The sequence below is a fragment of the Kryptolebias marmoratus genome, linkage group LG2 (genome assembly GCF_001649575.2).
Source record: "Kryptolebias marmoratus isolate JLee-2015 linkage group LG2, ASM164957v2, whole genome shotgun sequence".
Lineage (NCBI taxonomy): Eukaryota > Metazoa > Chordata > Actinopteri > Cyprinodontiformes > Rivulidae > Kryptolebias > Kryptolebias marmoratus.
The window spans coordinates 460,238-482,494 of NC_051431.1; the positions used below are offsets into that span (position 1 = coordinate 460,238).

The following is a 22,257-nucleotide window of genomic DNA, read 5'->3' on the forward strand; positions in this document are numbered from 1 at the left end:
ATCCTGGTCCTGGAGGGCCTCCATCCTGGTCCTGGAGGACCTCTATCCTGGTCCTGGAGGGCCTCCATCCTGGTCCTGGAGGGCCTCTATCCTGCAGGTTTAAGTGTTTCTCTGCTCTGACTCACATGATGTAATGACTGATTAACAGGCTTCTGTAGAACCTGAAGAGCAAACATCTACAACATGCAGGACTGTGGTCCTCCAGGACCAGGACCAGGATTGAGGTCCTCCAGGACCAGGACTGGACTCCACTGCTTTAAACGGATCAGTTCCAGGATGTTAATCCTTGATTTAATTAAGATCTCGTAGATTCAGTTTGTCTTTAAAAGGCAAAGTTTGCTTGTTTGACGGCAGTGAAGCGTTCAAAGAAACAGCAGAGAAAGAAATGATCCTGGTGGTCGTCTCCTTTAGAAGTCAAGGTGGAAAAAATACACCTGAAAAACTTCAGAGATGTTTGAGTCTGTGATGAAGATGATAGTAATGATGATGATAGTAATGATGATGATGATGATGATGATGACGATGATGATGATAGTAATGATGATGATGATGATAGTAGCGATGATGATGATGATGATGATGATGATGATGATGATGTCTGACAGGTGACCCTCTTCACTCCTCCTCTGACTTCGACCTGGCTGATGATGGAGGTAAGAACGTTGGCGTTCAAATGATCATCAGGCTTCAGTTGAAAACTTTGAGAACTGTCAGCTTTATTCTTCCTGTTTTCACTTTAGAGTTTTACTTTCATTTCTCCAACGTTAGTCATTTTAACAAAAACAAAAATGGCTCCAGCTCAGATACGGTGTGGTAGTAGCTGAGAGTCAGACGGCTGTCCAGGAACAAAATCTTTGCTTCAAACTTTGGTGTTAATCGTTACAGTCAACGCTGTCTGTTAGCAAAATATCTCATGAACCACTGGACAGAAACTTTCAGAAAGTAACCACTGGATGTTCGTCTACAACTGATTGACCAGCCCATTTCAAGATGGCTGCCACAGCTAACGATCGGTGCAAAAGTAGTTACATCTTACTCAGAACTACAGATGATGAGGTACTGTTTCTGTGGTAGTAGCTGAGAGTCATGCTGAAAACTTCCTCTGAGCATTAACACATCTCACGAGACCTGGCTGTGGCGGCCATCTTGAATCTCTGTCCTGACAGGCGGCGGGTGATATGCATTTCTTCAAGGAATCCAGGCCTTTAATGAAGTTGTGTTTTTAGGACTAAAACTAAAATGTTTCTCTTCTTCTGTTTCTCAGAACAAACGATGGATTTTGATGAAATCGATGACTCTGTGTTCCCCTCCCTCCCCCCCTCCGTCCCACCTCCCTCCTCCACCTCCCTGGACCTCCTGCCTGACAACTCCCTGCTGAGGACGAAGCCCGTCCACACGTACTCCAGAACCAACCAGAACCACACGCAGAACTCCACCAGACTGCCTGCTGGTCCCTCCTCCTCCTCCTCCTCTGCTGAGCCTCCCCCTCCACAGACGCCCACCGCGACCCCCTCCTCTCTCCCTCCTCCTCCCTCCTCCTCCTCCTCGACATCAGTTACAACCAACGGTTCTGCTTCTGCAGCCTCCTCCTCCGCCTCCATCCCTGCTCCTCCTCCCCCTGCTGCTCCTTCCTCCTCCAACCCATCGGACCCCCTCCCTTCTGGATGGTCCCAGCGCAGGTCTCAGGAGCACGTGGCCCAGTTGGCCTCCCAGAGCCTGCAGCAGCAGCGGGCCAGCCGGATGCTCCTGACCTCGGTGTCCCGGTCTCTGGAGACCTTGGCTCAGTCCGTCCAGCTGCTGGTGGAGAGCCAGCAGGAGTTCGTTCAGGAGTCTCTGCTGCTGCAGAGGGAGACCGTGGACATCCTGAGGGACTTCTCCAACACTACACTCAGCATGCTGAGGGACAAAACCAACAGTGGCCAGCTGCAGACACGCCCTCCTCCTCCTCCTCCTCCTCCTCCTCCTCTTCATCATCAGCATCATCCCACAGCACGGTTCTGAAATCTGCTGAAAACCTTGGACTGAGAGACAAACAGCCTCCATGTTGACTCCTGATATATACGGACAGATTAATGTGTTAAAAACCCACAAAGGTCCTGAAAGAAGCTGAAACTGACAAAAGTAAGAAAAAGAATAAAAATGACTAAACATCCACTGACGAAAGTTTTAAAACCCAAACGAATGAAACTGGTCTGGACTGAAAGGATGTACCTGAACCTTTGAGGCGTTCACTGCAGTCAGGTGATTTCTGTAACTCTGACACTTCTGCACCTGTCCACAGGTATTCTGACCCACTCCAGATGTTTCAGCTCCTTCCACAGATGTTCAGCAGGATTTAGATCAGGCCTCAGAAGGCCACTTCAGAGCAGCGATGTCTGCCAAGGCCACTTTCATTAGTTTCTTCTTTTAAAGGATTCAGTCTTTTTTCTTTTTCTTACGTTTGTCAGTTTCAGGTGAATTCAGGGACCTTCGTGGGTTTTTCTCTCTTTAACTAAATCATTTCTCCTGGTCTGTAAAGGATGAAGAGACAGAAAGTGTTTGGCTTCATCAGCCTCTGGGGCTCCTGGAGAGAAAACCTGCTTCCTGAAAACTGGACAGATTATTTGTGGTGACCCGAGCTCCCCTGGATCCAAATCCTGCATCTTTCTGTGCCTCAGTTCTGCTGCTTTCCTTCTGCTTTTTGGAGTTTTCAGCTGCAGAAATGGATGGGACCAGATATCAGGACCCTGCTGATGTTTGGAGACGCACTACAGGAAGTGAGGACGGTCTGCGATCTGATAATTGAACCTGAAACACGAACACTCAAAGCCGACACCATCAGAGCGTGAGCAGAAAGCCTCCATCCTTATCAGCGTCTGACTTCCTGTCCTCCTCACACAGAATGTGGTGAAACAACAAACACCTAAAACAGGTTGGATTCAGATTCCTGCTGAAGGAAACGTTTGCTGTGATCCTCCAACACTTCATCTGAATCCGTTTTAGAACCCAGAGCAACAGGTGATCTCATGAATCTGAGGTGTTAAACTGCTGCTAAACGCTGCCACGTTTGCCTCCGACTCGCTCAGAAACTTTCAGATTTCAGATGAATTCTTCGTCTGCCAGCTGACGTCACACTGATCACAATCAGACTTTTACTTTTTCATTGGAACCAGGAGGATTCAGTTCAGAACCCACAGAGATGTGAAGATTATTTTATGGTTTCCTGTTATTTTCTGCAGCCAAATGTCACTTCATTTTGTCCTTTTGTTGATGATTGTGAATCCGTTTTCTTTAACCAGCAGTGACTTTCCTGAAGCCAAGTAAAAACATGTTCACCCAGTAAAACTAAGAAACTAAAGGCTCTGTTGCATTCATGTCTGACTCCTCAGCTGAATCCAGATTCAGAGTTTCTCTTCTGTAAATTGAAGTGAATAAAGTTCAATCTGCTGAGGGAAAAACTCCAGATTTCCTCCAACCAACGACTTTCTGTCCAACTGGTTCTGTTGGGTTTTCAGTCTGGATGTTCTGTTCAAACACTCTTTCCTTCTTGTGTCTGAACTGAAACTGGCTCAGCAGGGAGGTATTTCAACCTTATTATCACCTGAAGGCGGGCGATAATGTTTCTGCACGTGTCTGTAGTGTTAGTAAAATATCTCCTGGACTAGTGGACGGATCTGAAAGAAACTTTCAGGAAGTCATCACTGGATGAACATCTACAACTGACTGACATTCAGTCAACCCAATTCAAGATGGCCGCCACAGCCAGTCTACCTCTGCCAACACAAAACCAGCTCTAACTTCCTCTAAATGACAGAGAATCAGATCCAGTTTATGTGGTAGTAGCTGAGAGTCGTCCTCAACACAAACTCTGAGGATTGACAGATGTGGCGTGGCGGCCATCTTGAAAGGCGGCGGGCGATATGCGTTCCCTGAAGGAATGTTAGGCCTTTAATTTTCCACTGAAATATTCAGCAGGTTGTTTTTTCTTTGAAGTGAAATTGTTGAGCTGGAATTAAGACATCAGGCTGATAAAATGTGTCGTTAACACAAAGATAATTTAATTAAAACTAAAAACTGAAACATCTGATTCATAATTAAATCTGTTTTTCATTTTCAAAGTGGTGGTTCTGTTGTGTAAATGAAAACATCCTCCTCCCAAATTCCCTTTGAACTCCAGGCTGTAAACTAAAAACAGGAAGCACCAAGAGGGGTGAAAACTTCTGCACTTCCCTGGACTTCAGCTCTTTGACACGTTCAGCTGTTTTTAACATTGAAGTCGTGAAACGTCTTCTCAAACACAACAAGCACTTCCAGTCAGACTCGAGGTTTCTTTACCCATAAATTCAGATAAACACGAGTCAGCGTCTTCATGCCGCCACACCACAGCTTCAGATCAAGGAGAAATCAAACAAGTTTCCTGGAGTCTGACTGGATTTTTCTCTGCATGAAGGAGAAACTTTCTGTCCAGAGGTAGAAAGCCTGAAATCAGCTTCTGTTTGTTGTAAAAACAACGTCAGCAGCTGATTAATCAGCGTTTGCTTCAGGAAGGTGATCACGTGATCAGAACCTCAGAACACGGATGCTTTGATTAAAAGATAGAAACTGTTTATCTGAGAAGAAGAGCAGAGCTGATGTGTTGCAACATTCAGAGCTCAGGGTTTTTCCTCCATTCCTGTTGTCTCAGTTTGATCAATTTAATCTCAAGTCTGCATAAAGACGTCAAATTCACTCCGTCTGTTTCTCAAATCTTGTCCAAGGTATCATTTGTTTAACTTCAGTCCTTTTTAGACAAGCACATCATCCTTGAAGTGTTCCAGTCTGGACTGAAAGTGCAGTTTTTACAGTTTTAATGATCTTTTCTCAGCCTCTGCCGGTCTTCTTCTTGTAGACCTCCCAGCTGATGTCAGCATCCAGACCTCCATGGAGCTCTGTGCCATTAAAGGCTCTGCAGTCCAGAGCTGCACTTGTACAGCTCTTTATCTAGTCCAAGGACCCCAAAGGGCTTCATGCTCCAATCAGTCATTCACCCATTCATCCATTCATCCACACACTGATGGTGGTGAGCCACAGACTGACAGAAGTGAGGCGGCCATTACACCGGCGCCACCAGAACCCTCTGACCACCACCAGTAGGCAAGGCGGGTGTCTTGCCCCAGGACACTGAGAAGGACGGAGCGGGGGTTCGAACCAGCAACCCTCCAGGTACAGAACGAACCCCTACCTCCTGATCAGGGCTCTCAAGTTTTGATCTTTCTCTCCATCCTCTCAGCTGTTATATTGTAAATACTGATCAGTAAACAGCTGGAACTTGTTATTTATTAGTATTAGTAGCTTTAGCTAACCTGAACATTTCCAGGCCTCCTCTTGATGCTCAGACACAACTTCCTGCTGTCTTTCAACCACTTTGAAAAGCTTTCTTTCCTGCCTCCATCTTTATCTTTCTGCCTCTCCATCTTTAGCTCTCTGTCATCAGATGACAACACGACTTACACAAAAAAAAAACCTCAAGGGGGCGCACGGGAGCGCCAATGTGGACACAGAGTGGAGCGGGTGTCCTCTGCTGTTAGATTGACAGCTGTCAGTGATTGGGGAAGTGGGCGGGGCTTACAGTACGCTGCAGAATGAGTGCTTTCTCACATTCAGCCGCCAAAACCAGTAGATTTGTCGCTAGTCGCTTTAAAAAAATGCTAGAGGGATCTGAAAACTCGCTAAATATAGCGTTGAAGTGACAAAAATGCTGTGTGTGGGTTTTTTTTTTGCGTGAGAAATACAAAGTGTGGTGTGTGAGGGCCAAATGTGGGACTTTTGGCTGTCCCACACAGGGTGATGCGGGACAAGGGACGGGGGGGCTAAATGTGGGACTGTCCCGCCCAATGCGGGACGGTTGGCAAGTATGCTGTCCAAAGACAAGTTCAGGTCTTCCCTGTCTGACAGGGTTTCTGATGGCCTCCATGAATCTGGTTCTTCTTCAGCTCCTCTCTCACGTGGAGTTCCTCAGGGTTCTATTCTTGGTCCCATTTTATTCTCCATTTAAACACTCCCTCTGGGCTCCGTGATAAGAAAACAGAACATGCTGTTTTTATTTATTTGCAGCAGCTAGGTGTGCCTTACATTCCAACGAGAAGACTTGGCTCCCAGCATGCAGGTCTCTAAGTTGTTCCAAGAATCTAAAACTGGAATGCGAGGGAGAGGCTTTAGTTTTCAGGCTCCCCTCGTCTGGAATCAGATTCCTGCTTCGGTACCAAACACCAACGCTCTGCCTTCGAAACCAAACTACAAACTGATTAATTTGACAGAAGAGCTTATTCTTAATGATCACTTTCCACATTCATAGTTGCTTTTTTATTGATCAGCCTGTTACTGTGGAAGAGAACTGCAGAGTTTACCTGTCGGCCAGGATCTTGTGTAAGGGGTTGTTATTGTTCAGTTGTTCTTGCCAAGAACTTTCCAGAACAGTTCTTAGGAAGAACACGTTAGAAGAGCACTTTGTTTCGCCTTGTTGCTGAAAAGTGCTTTATAAATAAATTTGACTTTGATAATAGACAGTTCCTGGAACAGTGGGTCTGTTCTGGGTCAACCTGACCCAGCCATGTTGAGTCTGACCTTGGATGTATGTAAACTTCTGACCAACTCATAATTGACACATCAGGCCTGTTTTTAGACTGTTGGAGGAAACCGGAGTGCCTGGAGAAAACACACGTCAACACGGGGAGAACACGCTAACTCCACACAGAAAGACCCCGGGTCCAACCTGGGGTTTGAACCCTTGACCTTCCTGCTGTGAGGCAACAATGCTAACCACTAAGTCATTGTGCTGCCCAACTGTATTCCTATATATCTGCTTTTCTTCCATTTTTATTACTTTATTGTTTTGTGTTTCCTGTGTTCTGTTTTTGGTTTTATATTATCTTTAATTTTTATTTTTTGCATGAAGCACTTTGAGTTACCTCTGTGTTTCTTTATAAATAGTTAATAATATAAAAAGTTGAGTGGTTCTCATTCGTTCACAGACGACACATCGACCTTCAGTTGGAGCTCAGTCACTGTTTTCCACTAAAACCACTTTTTTTTCTCACAGAGAATAAAGCTTGACTTTAAACTTCCTCACTTTCAGTGAGGTTAAATTAAAGTTTTGTATTTTACAGCTTGTCTCGTATAAATCCAGGAGGCCTCGGCTCTTTCAGAAAATCACACTTTAAAGATTTAGGTTTGATATTTGATTCTGGTTTTACCTTTGAGAAACAGGATCCTTTTTAAACTGAGTTTGTTTTCATCTGAGATGAAATCCTTTTCATTTTGTTCATGACTCTGAAAGGCTCATTTACACTTTTATCTCTTCACATTCGATTCTTGTGTTTCTCTGTCGTGCAGGTTCTTAGTGGCGTGAGGTGGTCAGCTGTGAAATGAGGCGTGGTTCCTGAGCTCTGACTGTCAGGAAGTTGCAGCAGAAAGCCTTCAGAGGGCAGGACCTGACTCCTGCTCTGATAAAGAGACGAGCAGAGACGACGCTTCACATCACATGCAGAGGGAACATGGATCACACAGCGCTGATGGTGTTTCTGTCTCTCTGCAGCTCAGGTAGGACTCTGCTTTCATCATCAACATCTGGACAGGTTCCACTCAAACATCTGGCTGCTCTCAGCAGGTTTCCACACGTCAATGTTCCAACGGCATTTTCACTCATTTACTGATAGCAATCTTTACACAAAGTGGACATTTTTCTATTAATAACCTTATTATTAAAACTTTCTAAAATGAAGATAAGTTGATTTTGTTACAAAACTGTTTTTATTTTGACCTTTTTAAGTCTCTGATGCGTATTTGTGTCTGTCTGATTTACAGAAGTCAAATTCAGGGACTTTTTGTTGATGTTTGTTTTTCTTTCTGTTCCTGATGTTATTTTCAGAAAACACTTGAACAGATTTGTTGTTGCCACTTTAAAACAGTTAAACTGTCAAAATCCTGAGTCTTACATGAAACACTGAACACTGTAAAATAATTTCTTCTTCTCATGTAAAGAAAACTAAATCTTCCAAACACAACAACTCTGATAGTAACTTAGTGAAAAAGCTGCTGTGGAGCCAGATGTTTTGGGTCCCAACAATCAGAAAGAAGTCAGTAAAATCCTGCAGAGACAGATGAGTTTCTTTAACAGTGAGTCCCTGCTGACGACATGAAGCTCTCTGTTTAAACACATGCTGACACCTGCTGGACACACAGCAGTTACACCCAGAAATCACTTCTTTGGCTCATTTCTACTTCCTGCATTCTTTGAATCCTCTCCTCACATCGTGTCATAAATGTAATTAAATATAGTTTACAGAAGAAATTAAACATCAATTTATGTCCAGTTTACATGAAATTAGTCTTGAATCATCTAACAAGTGTTTTGTTGCAGCTGTTTAATTTCATAAATTCTGTTAGATGATCATTAAAGTTGTGTTTTGTTTAGTGGTTCAAGTAAAGAAACTAAAGAACAGGAAGCAGACGGGTGATGAAGGCTGGGAATCAAAACTTAATTTTAAAGAAGAATTATTAAAAAACAAGAACAGAAGCAAAAGTAAAAGTCAATAAAAATGAATGAATTCATTAATTTCATCCTTCTTGTTTCTTGTATCTGGAGCTGAAAATGTTTTTCTGTTTTCCTCTGATTTCTCCTCAGGACTCTGGGCTGAACACACAGCAGGTAAATCCAGAGAAAAATCACTCAAACTCAATCAGCTGTCATTTGGTTTTATTCCACATCTTCATGTTGTTGCTTCAGTGGTGTCTGAAGTCAGACTGGTTGGAGGAAACAGCAGCTGTTCTGGGAGACTGGAGATGAAGGATCAGGAAGGATGGAAGGAGGTGAAGGACCGGGAACTTACCTGGAACCTGATGTCAGCAGCTGAAGTGTGCAGACAGCTCGACTGTGGATCTGTGGAGTCTTTAAGGAGAGACAGGATGTCCTCTGTGTCCATCACCTGTTCAGGTTGTCTTTAACTTCTTTCTTTGTTTCTGTGGGAGAGAAACTAAACTAAACTAAACTAAACTAAACTAAACTAAACTAAACTAAACTAAACTAAACTAAACTCTTCCAAGTCAAACAGAACATCTTGTTTCCACCAGTCTTAAAGTCAGTGAACTAATGTTGGTTCTGCATGGTGTCAGCTGCAGAGGGACCATCAGTGGACCCTTGTAAACTGGTCCAAGTGAGGAAATGTGTGTCCCACAGGCCTTCCAGTTGAACAGATGAGGAAAGCATGAATTCCCTTTAAGCAGCTGCTCCTCTTCCTCTCTCTGTCCAGACTCAGTCAGGCTGGTTGATGGGACTGGTCTGTGTTCAGGCAGACTGGAGGTGAAGTCCCACCAGTTGAACCAGTCCTGGTCCTCAGTGAGTGAAGATGGTTTTGACCAGCAGGATGCAGAGGTGGTCTGCAGGGAGCTGGACTGTGGGCCTCCTTCAGTCCTCCAGGGGGCGCTCTATGGAGAAACAGAGGCTCCAACCTGGAGCACAGAGTTCCAGTGTGAAGGCACCGAGGCTGCTCTTTTGGACTGTGACGGTTCTGTTAGGAAATATTCTGGTAAAGCTGTTGGACTCACCTGTTCAGGTAAAGGAACAAGTTACACAAAAAGGACTGTCGTTTATGTTCATGTTTTCCTGTAATTAAATTTAAAGCCTGATGCTGAATTAAACTGATAATTAAATAGTTGGATTGATTCAGATAATTTGATCAGAACCTTCTTTGGTGTTTTTCTCAGAACCTGTTGACTCCATCAGGTTGGTTGGAGGAGGCAGTCGGTGTAACGGCAGACTGGAGATTAAATACAGAGGGGAATGGAAGGAAGTGGATGGGTATTACTTTTGGACCCTGAGTTTTGCAGGTGAAGTGTGTAAACAGCTGGACTGTGGCTCTCGTGTTTCAATCAGACGAAGAAAGAAGGACGATGATGAAGAAGTCTGGAGACTGAATGAAGACTGTGATGGATCTTCTCTGACAAAATGTGTGGCAGGGATCACAGATTCCTCTCGTTCCACAGAGGTAACCTGCTCAGGTAAACCCTTTTGTGCTTCTTTGTTGAATGTTTTCCTGAACTGTGTCTGTCAGCTGTAACTGTATCAAACACAGTGTAGCAGAGAGAAAAGCTGAAGGGTTTGTTCCTGGAGGCCGACTGTCAGTGGAAGAGGTACTGAGTCCTGCAGCTGCTTCACAAGTCCAGTTGGTTCTTAAAGAACCCTGAAAGTGATAAACTGAACAACTTGGTTAGTTTGAACTTTGCTTGTTTTGATGTGCAGAGGGCAGGAGGTGCAGAACACAACACATCAACCAAGAAACATTGATTTATCTGTTTTTGTTCAGATAAACTTTTTCTCCACAGAGATCTGAGAAACTGATGAAGGTGTCTGATTCTCCTCTTCCTCTCTGTCCAGACTCAGTCAGGCTGGTTGATGGGCCTCACCTGTGCTCAGGTAGACTGGAGGTGAACTTTAACCAGTCCTGGTCCTCAGTGTGTGAAGCTGACTTTGACCAGCAGGATGCAGAGGTGGTCTGCAGGGAGCTGGACTGTGGTCCTCCTTCACTCCTCCAGGGGGCGCTCTATGGAGAAGTGGAGGCTCCAGTGTGGAGCAGAGAGTTCCAGTGTGAAGGCACCGAGGCTGCTCTCCTGGACTGTAGAAGCTCAGGTTCAGCTAGAAACACCTGCTCACCTGGAAAAGCTGTTGGACTCACCTGTTCAGGTAGAGGAGGAGCTGCAGACTTGATTCTGTTAACTGGTTTCCTTCATTTAGTCATGATTTTTCTGTCTCTGCTCACATCAAGATCTCAGGTTGGTGGGAGAGGCCAGCCGCTGTGCTGGGACTCTGGAGATGTTTCACCAGAAACAGTGGAGACCAGCAGCTGACCCTGATGGATGGGTCAGGTCTTCAGCTGCTGCAGTGTGTGCTCAGCTGGGTTGTGGTTCTGTTGTTTCAACAAGAAGATTAGAGGAATCTTCAGACAGATCTGTGTGGTGGATCAGTTTTTACTGTCTGCAGAGAACATCTGTACTGAGAGACTGTGTGATTGATGATTATGATCCTGCCACCAAAGACAGCCTGGAGGTGATCTGCTCAGGTAAACCTGAACACTAACATGTTTAATAACTTTGTAAATGTTCCTCCATCAGGTTCCAAATGTTTAAACAGTCTCCTTAAAGCAGAACTTGTGAACCTTTAGAAGAATGTGAACTTCAAACCTGGAGTAAACCCCACCTGCAGGCCTTCTGTCCCTCTCTGCTGTGCTTCAGCTTTGCCTCTAAAGGCCCACCCTGCAGAGGAAGCTGTCATGTTTATACATGCTAGTAACCATGGCAACTAATCTGTCCTCAGCTTCAGAGCTGCTGCTGAACTCTGGACATCTTTTCACTGATTATTTTACATTTAAATGAATTGAGATGTTTCTATCATTTATAACTTTGGCCTTCAATCAGTGAAAAATGTGAATTATGTGTAAATGTTTATGGAAGTGTTACAGTTTGTAATAATATAGAACCCAGAGATGTAGACTGACACAACCAGCTTGAGTCAAAGTAAAAGTTTCATAAAGAAAAACAAAGGCTGTCATGGCAGCTCAAACGTACAAAGATTACCTGGAGCAAACAGTCGGCGAGACACAGGTGCAAGCTGTACATGGCATGGAAGCACATCCAATGACTGAACAACTAATGGGGCTGAGAGAATATGTGGGCCGGGGCTGATGGTTAGACTGGCTGCAGATGTGACGAGTGAAACAGCGAACAGGTGTACGTGGGCGTGGCAGGCTGAAATGGAAAAGTACTAAAAGGGGAGGAAGTGGCTGATGGCACAGAGGAGCTGAAATAAACACAAGAGAATAAAACAAAAACAGAAAAAAAAAAATTAAAACAGTTTCAAGAATATGTCACAAAATAATAAAACCATGGAATGTGACAGGAAGACTGCAGAGAAATAACAAAGCATGATTGAATATTTAATTTATGGAGGAATGGGTTTCAGTAACTGATCAACAGATTAAATGTTTAAATGAACACAAAGATCAAAGCAGACAATGACAGCAAACATCTTCATGAACCTACAACTCAAAGATTGGTTCACTTAGATCATCTTCCTGAAGAAATCTTCTTCAGCAGCATTGAGTTTTCCTTCTTTTAATATTGAGATCTTTCATCTATTTTTATAAATGATACAAAAACCCTGATGATGGATTTCATTGTTTTTATGCACAGACTTATAAAAATCTAAAGAGTTTACAAACTTCCCAGCATCACTCCATCTTTGTCTTTCTGTATCTCCAGACTCAGTCAGGCTGGTTGATGGGCCTCACCTGTGCTCAGGTAGACTGGAGGTGAACTTTAACCAGTCCTGGTCCTCAGTGTGTGAAGCTGACTTTGACCAGCAGGATGCAGAGGTGGTCTGCAGGGAGCTGGACTGTGGTCCTCCTTCACTCCTCCAGGGGGCGCTCTATGGAGAAGTGGAGGCTCCAGTGTGGAGCAGAGAGTTCCAGTGTGAAGGCACCGAGGCTGCTCTCCTGGACTGTAGAAGCTCAGGTTCAGCTAGAAACACCTGCTCACCTGGAAAAGCTGTTGGACTCACCTGTTCAGGTAGAGGAGGAGCTGCAGACTTGATTCTGTTAACTGGTTTCCTTCATTTAGTCATGATTTTTCTGTCTCTGCTCACATCAAGATCTCAGGTTGGTGGGAGAGGCCAGCCGCTGTGCTGGGACTCTGGAGATGTTTCACCAGAAACAGTGGAGACCAGCAGCTGACCCTGATGGATGGGTCAGGTCTTCAGCTGCTGCAGTGTGTGCTCAGCTGGGTTGTGGTTCTGTTGTTTCAACAAGAAGATTAGAGGAATCTTCAGACAGATCTGTGTGGTGGATCAGTTTTTACTGTCTGCAGAGAACATCTGTACTGAGAGACTGTGTGATTGATGATTATGATCCTGCCACCAAAGACAGCCTGGAGGTGATCTGCTCAGGTAAACCTGAACACTAACATGTTTAATAACTTTGTAAATGTTCCTCCATCAGGTTCCAAATGTTTAAACAGTCTCCTTAAAGCAGAACTTGTGAACCTTTAGAAGAATGTGAACTTCAAACCTGGAGTAAACCCCACCTGCAGGCCTTCTGTCCCTCTCTGCTGTGCTTCAGCTTTGCCTCTAAAGGCCCACCCTGCAGAGGAAGCTGTCATGTTTATACATGCTAGTAACCATGGCAACTAATCTGTCCTCAGCTTCAGAGCTGCTGCTGAACTCAGGACATCTTTTCACTGATTGTTTTAAATCTTTGTTTCCTTCCTGTTCCCAGATTTGTTGGTTGAGCCACATATCTTCCTCCCTTCCTCCACTGACGAGGTCTCCAACGCCATAAAACAGGGCTCTGAGGTTCCCATAGGCTCAGATTTCAGCATCATGTGCTCCATCAAACCTCAGTACCAAGGCGGTTCCTTCCAGCTCATCTTCAGCTCCTCCAACTCAGCACAGAACTACACCCTGCCAGCTGTCAATCACTCCGCCCACTTCCTGTTCTCTGCTGCAGACCACGCCCACCAAGGAACCTACAGCTGCGTTTACCACGTCTACGTTTTCTCCCATAACTTCTCCTCTCCGAGCCAGCCGCTCAGTGTCACCGTCTCAGGTAAGTTCATGGAGTCCAGCAGGAAAACTGTCCGATTCATTTGGACTCATTAGAAATGATGAGTTTAGAATTCAAACTGAACTTTTAATCCTTGAACTAATTTAGCTGCAACCTGATCAGTGATGTGTTTCATTCAGTTTCAGGCTCTTTGACTGCTCTGATCATCAGACTAGTTGTGGTCCTGCTGGGTCTGATGGGATCAATCCTTGTCCTCTACTTCTACTTCAAGGTACTGTACGGATCATGATGGTATATTCAGGTAGAAAAGTTCCTGCAGTAATTCTAAAACATGGTGGTTTTTCAGGCCAGCAGCAGCCAGAAGTGGGGACAAAAGAAAAAGCCTCATGTTGATGGTTCCAGAGCTGAAGGCTGCAGAGAGGAGGAGACTGCAGCCTCCAGGATCTTCAGTTCACATTCAGATGAAGAAACAGTGACATGTTTCAGACAGCTGGTAGCTCCACATGGAGATATGAGAGAGCCTGAAGTCATTTAAACCAACACATTACAGAGTGTTGGGCTTCCAGGAGCAAGAAAGGCCTCAGATTGCACATTGTTCCTGGGATCAGAGAGAAATAATCCTCACTTTGGATCCTTTTATTGGCTCATTCTGTTCCTGATGCTGCTTTTTGTTTGTGTGATGATTTCTAGATCTGTGAGTCAGCTGACAACAAATCAGTCAAAGCAACAGTTTGTAAGTTGGAGCTAAACTGAAATGTAGGCTTTCTGCTGTATCAGTGTCAGTATTAGAGCTCCTGTCACTGAGAGGAAACAGAAACATTTACAGATGATTGGATTCTCTGCTGCATTCAGCTAAATGATGCATCTGAGTGTTAACAAATTGGAATAAGAAATGTTCAAATGTACAATTTTCCCCTCATCTAAACATCATCAGTTGTGTCAAAGTTTGACGTTTTCTTTATCCTCTTCAGTTGTTTATAATTTTCAGGATTTTATACTTTGATTATTGCTGTAAACATTTTGCAAGTAATACCTGCTCACCTGCTTATTTTGTTTGCAAGAATATTTCCAATAAAAATAAGAAATAAATCAAGTTGTTTGGAGGACTTTCTTATGGTGTTTGAGTTGTCCTGAAGTGTTTGAGAGATGTCATTTTTATTTTAACTACCCGCCCACATTTCTGAATTCATCTTCTTCTAAATAAAAAACATCAACATTTCCAAGAAAAATATCTTTTTATTTCATTATAAATCCACATATTTGTGCCTATGAAAGCATAAAATTCCCATTTTGCATGTTGTTGTGTTTTTTCTTCCTATTGTGGTTGTTTTTTTGTATTCAAAGTAAATCATGGGTATCAAACCATCGAAGACTGTTAGGTGTATGTCACATACAAACACAGACACTGTCAAACAGCAAAGGAGGAGGGAAGGGACAGCGCTAGTTCTGCTGGCCATCTTTTAAAACCACTTCAGACACTTAATGACCCCCTGGTGCCACCTTGAAGGAGCTGAAACACAATTGTTCAAGTCGACCCACATTTCATGCGTGTACAGTTGCTTTCCAGAGCGAAACACCTCATCAGATGCACGTGTGCTTCAAGTTGGTGTCCATCAGGGTTCTGTCCTCAGAATACAAAGTTTTTATTTTAAATTATCCAACACAGATATTACCAATCCACCATGGATGCAAACATACAGATTATTTCCACATTATCTAATGTCATCCACAGCCAGAGCAGTCTGATCAGTTATACTGGAGAGTATACGATTCATTTATGAGAATGGGAGGGTGTGAAGGACGGGCAGAGGGACGAGATGAAAACTTGTGTATGACTAAAGTGCCAGAGAAGTTCATGGTTTCATTTAAGTTTGTTATTCTCAGTGTTTTAAGACGCTGACAGTGAGCTCGTTTTTCATTCCAAGGCCCAACAGGTAACTTCTCTTCAAATGCTAATTGATAAAAAAGAGGTGTGCTTTTATAAGTCTGAGGCTTTTCCCAATAATGTGATAATTTCATTTTTACAATATGCTTGACACTGTTGTGATCCTTTGGCATGTGAGTGTATGGTGGGGGGGAAGAGCAGTGCCACCAATCATTGACAAGAACAACAAAGTAGATTGACCGGGTTTCCCAAATCCTCTGAAATCTGTTCTGTATATTTCCAGGAGCAGAATTTCAGGTCCACATAGACTCCAACTGTTAAAGGCAGAAACTGAATCCAGCAGAACTCTATCAGGTCAGCGAGTACTCCATTAGACACTCTTCTAATCCAAAGATGTTGACAAGTGTGGATCCCAACCTGTTTCCTACACGTCCATCCCAGCAGCATGGAGATTTTTGCATATCAACAGGTAGGCTGGGTTATTCTGGGTGTTCTGGCTCCCATCTGGTAGAACATGGTGTGTGAGCAGAGTGCGTCTGTGGGTCTGATACCTGATGACCACGGCTCCAAATGGGACATAAGCCATAGAGCACCTGAAGGAGACAAAAGATGGACAGATCTCTGAGTTACCAACACTTTAGACCATGCATTACTTTTTTACTTGGGGTGTAACGAGATCTCACAAGATTAATTCTTCATGAGATTTCTCATCAAGTTCAAAACTGTCCAACAGTCCCAAAAAACAAAAAAACCCTCATGACTTTGCTTTAGAGACAGGATGAGGAGCACGGACACCTGGGATGGATTCAGAGCACATCAAGAGGAGCCAGCTGAGGTGGTCTGAACATCTGGTTAGGATTCCTCCTGGACTGAAGTGGACATTAGAGTGAAACAAAGATGTTGTGGTAGTTGTCAGAAGCCCCTGTGGACGTGTTTTGGACATGTTGCATTTTATGGACTCATTTTAAGCATATTGTTCAATATCAGTAAATTAAATTTTACTGTGTTGTACAAATTGAGAGGCATTACCAGCTGGAAACAAATTATAAGAGTGTAAAATAGTATTTTTACATCCTTGGCCAACAAATCTGATTTTTCAGTCTTAAAATTTGACTTTAGAAAATAGTAATTTAAATAAATAACAAAGTGAATGAGACATTTCATAAATGCTTTGTTTAAAATTATGACCAGGCTCATTATATTTAGAAGTTTTCAAGACGAAACATGATCAAATAGCGCACCCTGGAGGCCACTGAGTGAACTACATCACTCTGAGAAAAGATGTCGGAGGAAGATACAGTATCTTCATATTAACCAAACATCTGAGACAAAACTTTATTTTTCAGATAAGGTTTAGAAATGAATGGAAACAAGAAAACAAAGAGAGAAGGATGGAACTGGAAAAGGTGAGGGCGAGGACATGAAGAAGAAACAAGAAGGACGAAGGAAGAGAAGAAATGATGTGAAAAGAAAAAAGATGAAGAAGCAAGGAGAATGTACAAGATGAAAATGTGAGGAGATAAAAGCTAAGAAGAGACTCGAGAGGAAGAAAGAGCTAAACGAAATGAAATGATGTGAAAAGAGCTGGAGTCAAAAGGTGTTAACAAGATAAAGTGATGAGGAAATAACAGGAGGAAGACGAAACAAGAAGAATGCTTACATAATGAAGGAGAAACCCGACTTAATGGAGCAGCAGCGGCGTGCATACGGTGCTGGATCGGACCTTTCTATAATGACCCCATAAAGAGGAATAATGTTGTTTACCAAGGCAAGGTGATATTTACAGAGCACTTAGAGCCAGATAGACTCCAGGCCTGCTAATGGCTGCTGCTCATTCACTCCAGCCTTAACTCTGTTGAAGCACGGGTGGCATGCCCCCCCCCCCCTCCAGATGTGCTGAGTGTAACCTGTGTGTGTGTGTGTGTGTGTGATCCCTCACCTCTTCCGCCTCCTCTCCCTTCAAAACTGTAACGCTGACTGTGAGTAAATCTGAAAAACACAAAAATAATAAGAAAGGAGCAAAGTTAAGGTTTGGTTCATTTATCAGTTCTACGTAGAAACCAGTCAGTCTGAGACTGAGTTAAAAAAAAGAAATCTACCTAAAGGTCACTTGTTTGGCTCATGTTAGACTTTATCCTGTTTTAAAACACGGGGTTAAAGGATTTCTCACAACTGAACATTTAGCAAACAACAGCTCAGAACTTTAATTTCTACTTAATATTTCAGATTTTGCAAGCTGATCATTCAGAGCTCATACTGTTGGTGACAGCAGTGGATACTTAGTGGATACTTAGAATACTTTTACAACCCACAGATAGTGGGTTGTAAAAGTATTCACCCTCTTGCTATTCTTTTTATTTTGTTGCCTTACAATCTGAAATTAAATTCTTGTATAGATAAAAAAAATCTAAACACTATAAACCCAGAAAGTTGTATCTGCATATGTATCACCTCATTTGCTTTAAAGCTGCAACCATCACCTTTGTTTGTTGATATATATATATATATATATATATATATATATATATATATATATATATATATATATATATACACCTGTTGTAATAGTCCCCAGAACAGAACTTTAATAGGGATAATACAGTTTATAATACAGAAAGTTGGACTTTTATATGAACAGCAAAATCAGCACAGTGATATTCAAGTAGCCAACAAGCTAAAACTACATTAAATTATACAATAAAATAGAAAAGCATAGTCAGCACAAAAGGATTGAAATAATAAACACAGTAAAACTATTCTAAAAACAGAAAACTAATTAATTACAAATCCTTACCAACAAATATGGCCTGTAACAGAACATGAAGAGTTCATGGCCAAAGCTTTCTTTATGGTTTGGACTAAAACCTAAATCCACAGCAGTCAAACATCTCTAAGTAGTAAGGACTACCACCAAGTCAGAGACATCATGAAGACCAAGGAACTCTCCACACAGGTCAGAGACAAAGTTGTGGAGAAGAACAGATTGGAGTGGGGGTCAAAAATAACATCCCATGGAGCTCCAATAATCCATTTTCAAGAAAAAGTAAAAAATACAACCTCTTTTAGCTGCACACACAGAAATATGTTCAAAAACTGGTCTTGCAGCACACGGCTGCACGTCTCACTGCTCAGAAAACCCGCTCAGAATTCAGTCAGAACAAAAGAATTATCTGTATTTTTACAATTTAATTTAGTCTCTAATGGTTGCAGCGCAGTGAGGTACTACCTTAACACTTCTCATCTTACTAAGAAACACCATCCCCACAGTGAAGCACGGTGGCGGCAGCATCATGATGTGGGGATGTTTTTCATCAGCAGGAAACTGGTCAGAGTTAAGGAAAGATGGACGCAGCTAAAGACAGAGAGGAACTTGGTGGAGTCTTCCAGAGATCTGAGACTGGGATGGAGGTCCACCCAGGAGGACAATGATCCTGAACCCTCTGCTGAAGAACACCACTGGTCTTAGGAGAACCAGTTAAAGGTCCATAAGTGCTTCTCTAATAAAGAAATACAGTGGAGTCACAGATAAATCAATCAGTCCTTTATTTTCTGGTTCGAAGGCTAAGCTGATCATTTTTTGTCTTTTCCTCTAAGCTGTAAATCTGTGCTTCACTGTTCTGTCTGCAGTTTTCTTTTCATCCTCTTCATGCTCAGGCTCATCTAAATCCTTCTCTTTGTCCTTCTACCTTCTTCAGTTTTCATCTCTCCATCTCGCCTCGTCGATAACTGTCTCAGAGGCTCAGTGACTCATCTATAGTTCTTCCTCTGTCTGTTTGCACGATTCTTTCTTTCCATTTCTCTCTGCTGTTTGTTTCCTCTCTCGTTCTTTCCCAAACTAAGTCTTTAATCCTCCCTTCTGTTTCTCTCTGGATGTTTGTCTCTTTCACCAGCTCTAAAACAACGATCTATGTGTCTGTTCTGCGTCAGTCTTCAGCTCTCCGACTCATCTTTTCACATCGAAGGACATCTTTCAGAAGATTATCTGTTTAATTTTAGCTGAAGGGTTTATGAAGCTGTGAGTTTGATTCAGAGGCCTCCCTGTGGAAAAACAATATCAGAAAATAAGAGACAGAGTTGGGATTTGGCTGCTGACTCTTCTGCATTCAGATGGATTTAGATCCCACACGTTTCAGTCTGACCCTTTATGTCCTCAAATATCAACAAAACAAATCTAATAAATAAATAAAAGTTGAATTTTTAACTTATTTTAAGGGAAATGAAAACATGTTTCCAGAACACAACTCTGTTTTTGTTTTGGACTCAAACAAACCAGGTCTGCTTATTAAAAGCAAATTTTCACATGAACGTTCAAAAAATATTTAAAATAAAATTTTTCAAACTAAAACTAAATCTTTTACCTTAAGTTTTAATTTACAGGCAGCATGTTTGTTAAAGGAAGATAACAGAGAGTTTTTAATGTTTTGATCTTAAAATATAAAACAGAATAAAAGTCGTGAAAGTGCACTCCAGCATACAGAGTTTATTTTTCTTTATAGTAAAAAACAAAAACAAAAAACAAAGCTGTCAAACAAGTCAAATCAAAACTTTTTTTCTGATTTTGTACTTTTGAAAAATGATTTAAAAGCGCAGTGAGAACGATGCAGACAGGTAATAAACTCCTCCTGTTTTAATTAAAAAAGTGGCTTTTTAATTACTTTAATAAGTCAAAATGACTCCATGGAAAAAGAACCTCTGATTTATAGAAAGAAACTAATTAGAAAACATCTGGTAAACTACCTCTGATGAACTCAGATTGAAATAATTCAGGCATAAAGTTTTTAATCTCTCATCTTTACAGCGAGGCTGAATTACTTTTCTTGGCTGTGTCTAAATTTATGTATAAAAAGGATTTATGATCAGCTTCTTCTCCTCATTTCAAGCTTCTCCTTGAAAGAAAAATCCAATAATCTGAACTCTCTTATGGTCTGCTGGATCCTTTAGACTCTCCTGTCTTTTGTTCCATTTGACCTTTTTTATTTGTACTGAGGTGATCTTTCTGTTTAGGATTGTTTTATTTAAAAAAAAAAAATCACAGCTCAGTTTATATTGCAACTCTGTTGATAAACAAACTGCTCCATGCAGCCGGAGAAAATGAGTTAGGAATACTTTAAAACACGGCAGTAGAAGCCTTTCTGAATCTGTTTTTGAGCAAATGTTCACATGCAATGTTTCTCTAAAGAAAACTGAGGTTTGACACATCTTTATTTGTTTGTGAATATTTAAAAACAGCTCAACCTCTTCAGAAATCATAGTTTTATCCTTTCATCATGTTTGTCCTCCATATTTCCCACCATGAATCTGTTTATCGATACCTGAAGGTAAATGACAGCATCCTTCTGCTTTCCATGGATACATGATAATAAATAATAACAAATAAACATAAAAACCTGTGGGAAGTTTGTCCACCAGGTGTCACTGCAGCTCCACGCCTGCTGGCTGCTCGTCACCAACAGTGGAGCTGCTGCGGCTTGGATAATAATTATTAAATAATAAAACCCCCGTATGAATGATGTGGCTTTTCTGAGCAGCCTGAGATGATTCTCTCACTCCTTCATGTGTAGTACTCTGTGAAGTGGCTGTGTGGGACAGAACAGGAGAGAACCAGCTGCTGTGTGTTTCTGTACAGACACCGAAGAAAAGACTTGATTTAAGCAAAATAATTAAATGTTCTGATGAATCACAAGCAGCATATTGTTCCTAAGACAAACCATGATGGTCTAATGAAGTCTGTCTGCTGGTCTTAGAACGGTTTTCTTTAGTTCTTAAAACTACTTTTGGTGTAATATTTATACACGGTTATCAAAGCAAATGAGGCTGAAAAATAAACTAATGCATCAGAAGGAGGATGCACAGTGCTGCAGTTGGTTAGAAATGTTTCTGTGCAGAAGGTCCAGGGTTTGACTCCAGGTCGGGACCTTCTTGCATGAAATGTGTGGGTTTATTTTAGGTTCTCTGGTTTCCACAGTTCAGAAAAGATGCACGTTAGGTTGTTTGGCAACTCTATGGCTGAGTGGGAATAATTGTCTCATTTATCCATGTGTGTGTCCTGAGTGGACCCCACCTGTCTCCTAATGTCCTCTGGAGATACGGTGGGCTCCAGCTCCCCGTGACCCTGAACAGGATTGAGTCAGAAACAGAAGCACCTTTATTTCACCTTTAGTTTATAATAACCACACCATTATGTGGTTATTCTCTGTTTCCAACATGTCTTTTAGTATCACTTTACATCGCAGCTCGATAATAAGATGCTCATAATGTGGTAACAGTAAACCTCTTTGTCCTGTTTTATGAAATAGGACAAATGAAATTAATTGGAAACAGGTGAATGGTCACTTTGCAGCTCTGATTCAGAATATAACACTGAAACTGCTACAAGCACTAATCTAGTTCCACAGCATTAAAACAAAACAATCTTAGACAATAAGGCATTTTCAATATAATGTTATGTTCTTTGGTAATCACACAATATTACACATTTGTTATCTTGTTATTACAATACTGTTACCACACTGTTACCATCATGTCACTGAGCTGTGATGAAAAGTTCCCCTCATTTCTGAATTCTCTGCTCCTCCTGCAGCACAGAGGAAAAACTGCAAAAATATATCAAATTAATTAAGACTTTAGGCTGCAGCACCGTGTTGACAAAATGTGAAAAATAACTGCAGGAAAGAAACAGTAAGCTCTAAACCCGGTCCTGTTGGAGCTCTAAACCCAGTCCAGTTGGAGCTCTAAACCTGGTCCTGTTGGAGCTCTAAACCCGGTCCTGTTGGAGCTCTAAACCCGGTCCTGTTAGGAGCTCTA

General features: G+C 42.1%; 3 protein-coding genes across 4 annotated transcripts in view; 2 read left to right on the forward strand and 1 right to left on the reverse strand.

Annotated features, from left to right (window-relative positions):
• LOC108244658 (uncharacterized protein DDB_G0271670) overlaps positions 1 to 4,059 on the forward strand; it is an 8,831-nt gene extending 4,772 nt beyond the window's left edge. Inside the window, exons 6-7 of the mRNA XM_017431041.3 lie at positions 606 to 653; positions 1,265 to 4,059. Coding sequence (XP_017286530.1) covers positions 606 to 653; positions 1,265 to 2,001 — 785 coding nt within the window. The 3' untranslated portion in view covers positions 2,002 to 4,059. The remainder of the gene's footprint in view (positions 1 to 605; positions 654 to 1,264) is intronic.
• A 3,362-nt stretch (positions 4,060 to 7,421) lies between these two features.
• On the forward strand, positions 7,422 to 14,228 carry LOC108244691 (scavenger receptor cysteine-rich type 1 protein M130). The gene is made up of 12 exons (XM_017431100.3): positions 7,422 to 7,557; positions 8,642 to 8,665; positions 8,744 to 8,950; positions 9,267 to 9,569; positions 9,721 to 10,014; positions 10,391 to 10,696; positions 10,779 to 11,072; positions 12,271 to 12,576; positions 12,653 to 12,952; positions 13,281 to 13,610; positions 13,748 to 13,839; positions 13,915 to 14,228. Exons 1-12 carry the CDS (start codon positions 7,512 to 7,514, stop codon positions 14,101 to 14,103), a joined length of 2,691 nt encoding a protein of 896 aa, XP_017286589.1. The 5' UTR covers positions 7,422 to 7,511; the 3' UTR covers positions 14,104 to 14,228.
• Positions 14,229 to 14,816: 588 nt separating this feature from the next.
• si:cabz01090165.1 (uncharacterized protein LOC100333421 homolog) overlaps positions 14,817 to 22,257 on the reverse strand; it is a 304,518-nt gene continuing 297,077 nt past the window's right edge. For both annotated transcript variants that reach the window (XM_017431082.3, XM_017431081.3), the window contains exons 15-16: positions 17,393 to 17,442; positions 14,817 to 16,046 (exon numbers count right to left, since the gene is read on the reverse strand). The gene's annotated coding sequence lies outside the window, so the exon portion shown is untranslated. The remainder of the gene's footprint in view (positions 16,047 to 17,392; positions 17,443 to 22,257) is intronic.

Coding starts and splice junctions, on each gene's coding strand:
- LOC108244691 (XM_017431100.3), top strand. CDS start 7,512: ATGGATCACACAGCGCTGATGGTGTTTCTGTCTCTCTGCAGCTCAG. Junction 13,611..13,747: donor GCTCAGTGTCACCGTCTCAG/GTAAGTTCATGG, acceptor TGTTTCATTCAG/TTTCAGGCTCTTTGACTGCT. Junction 13,840..13,914: donor TCCTCTACTTCTACTTCAAG/GTACTGTACGGA, acceptor GTGGTTTTTCAG/GCCAGCAGCAGCCAGAAGTG.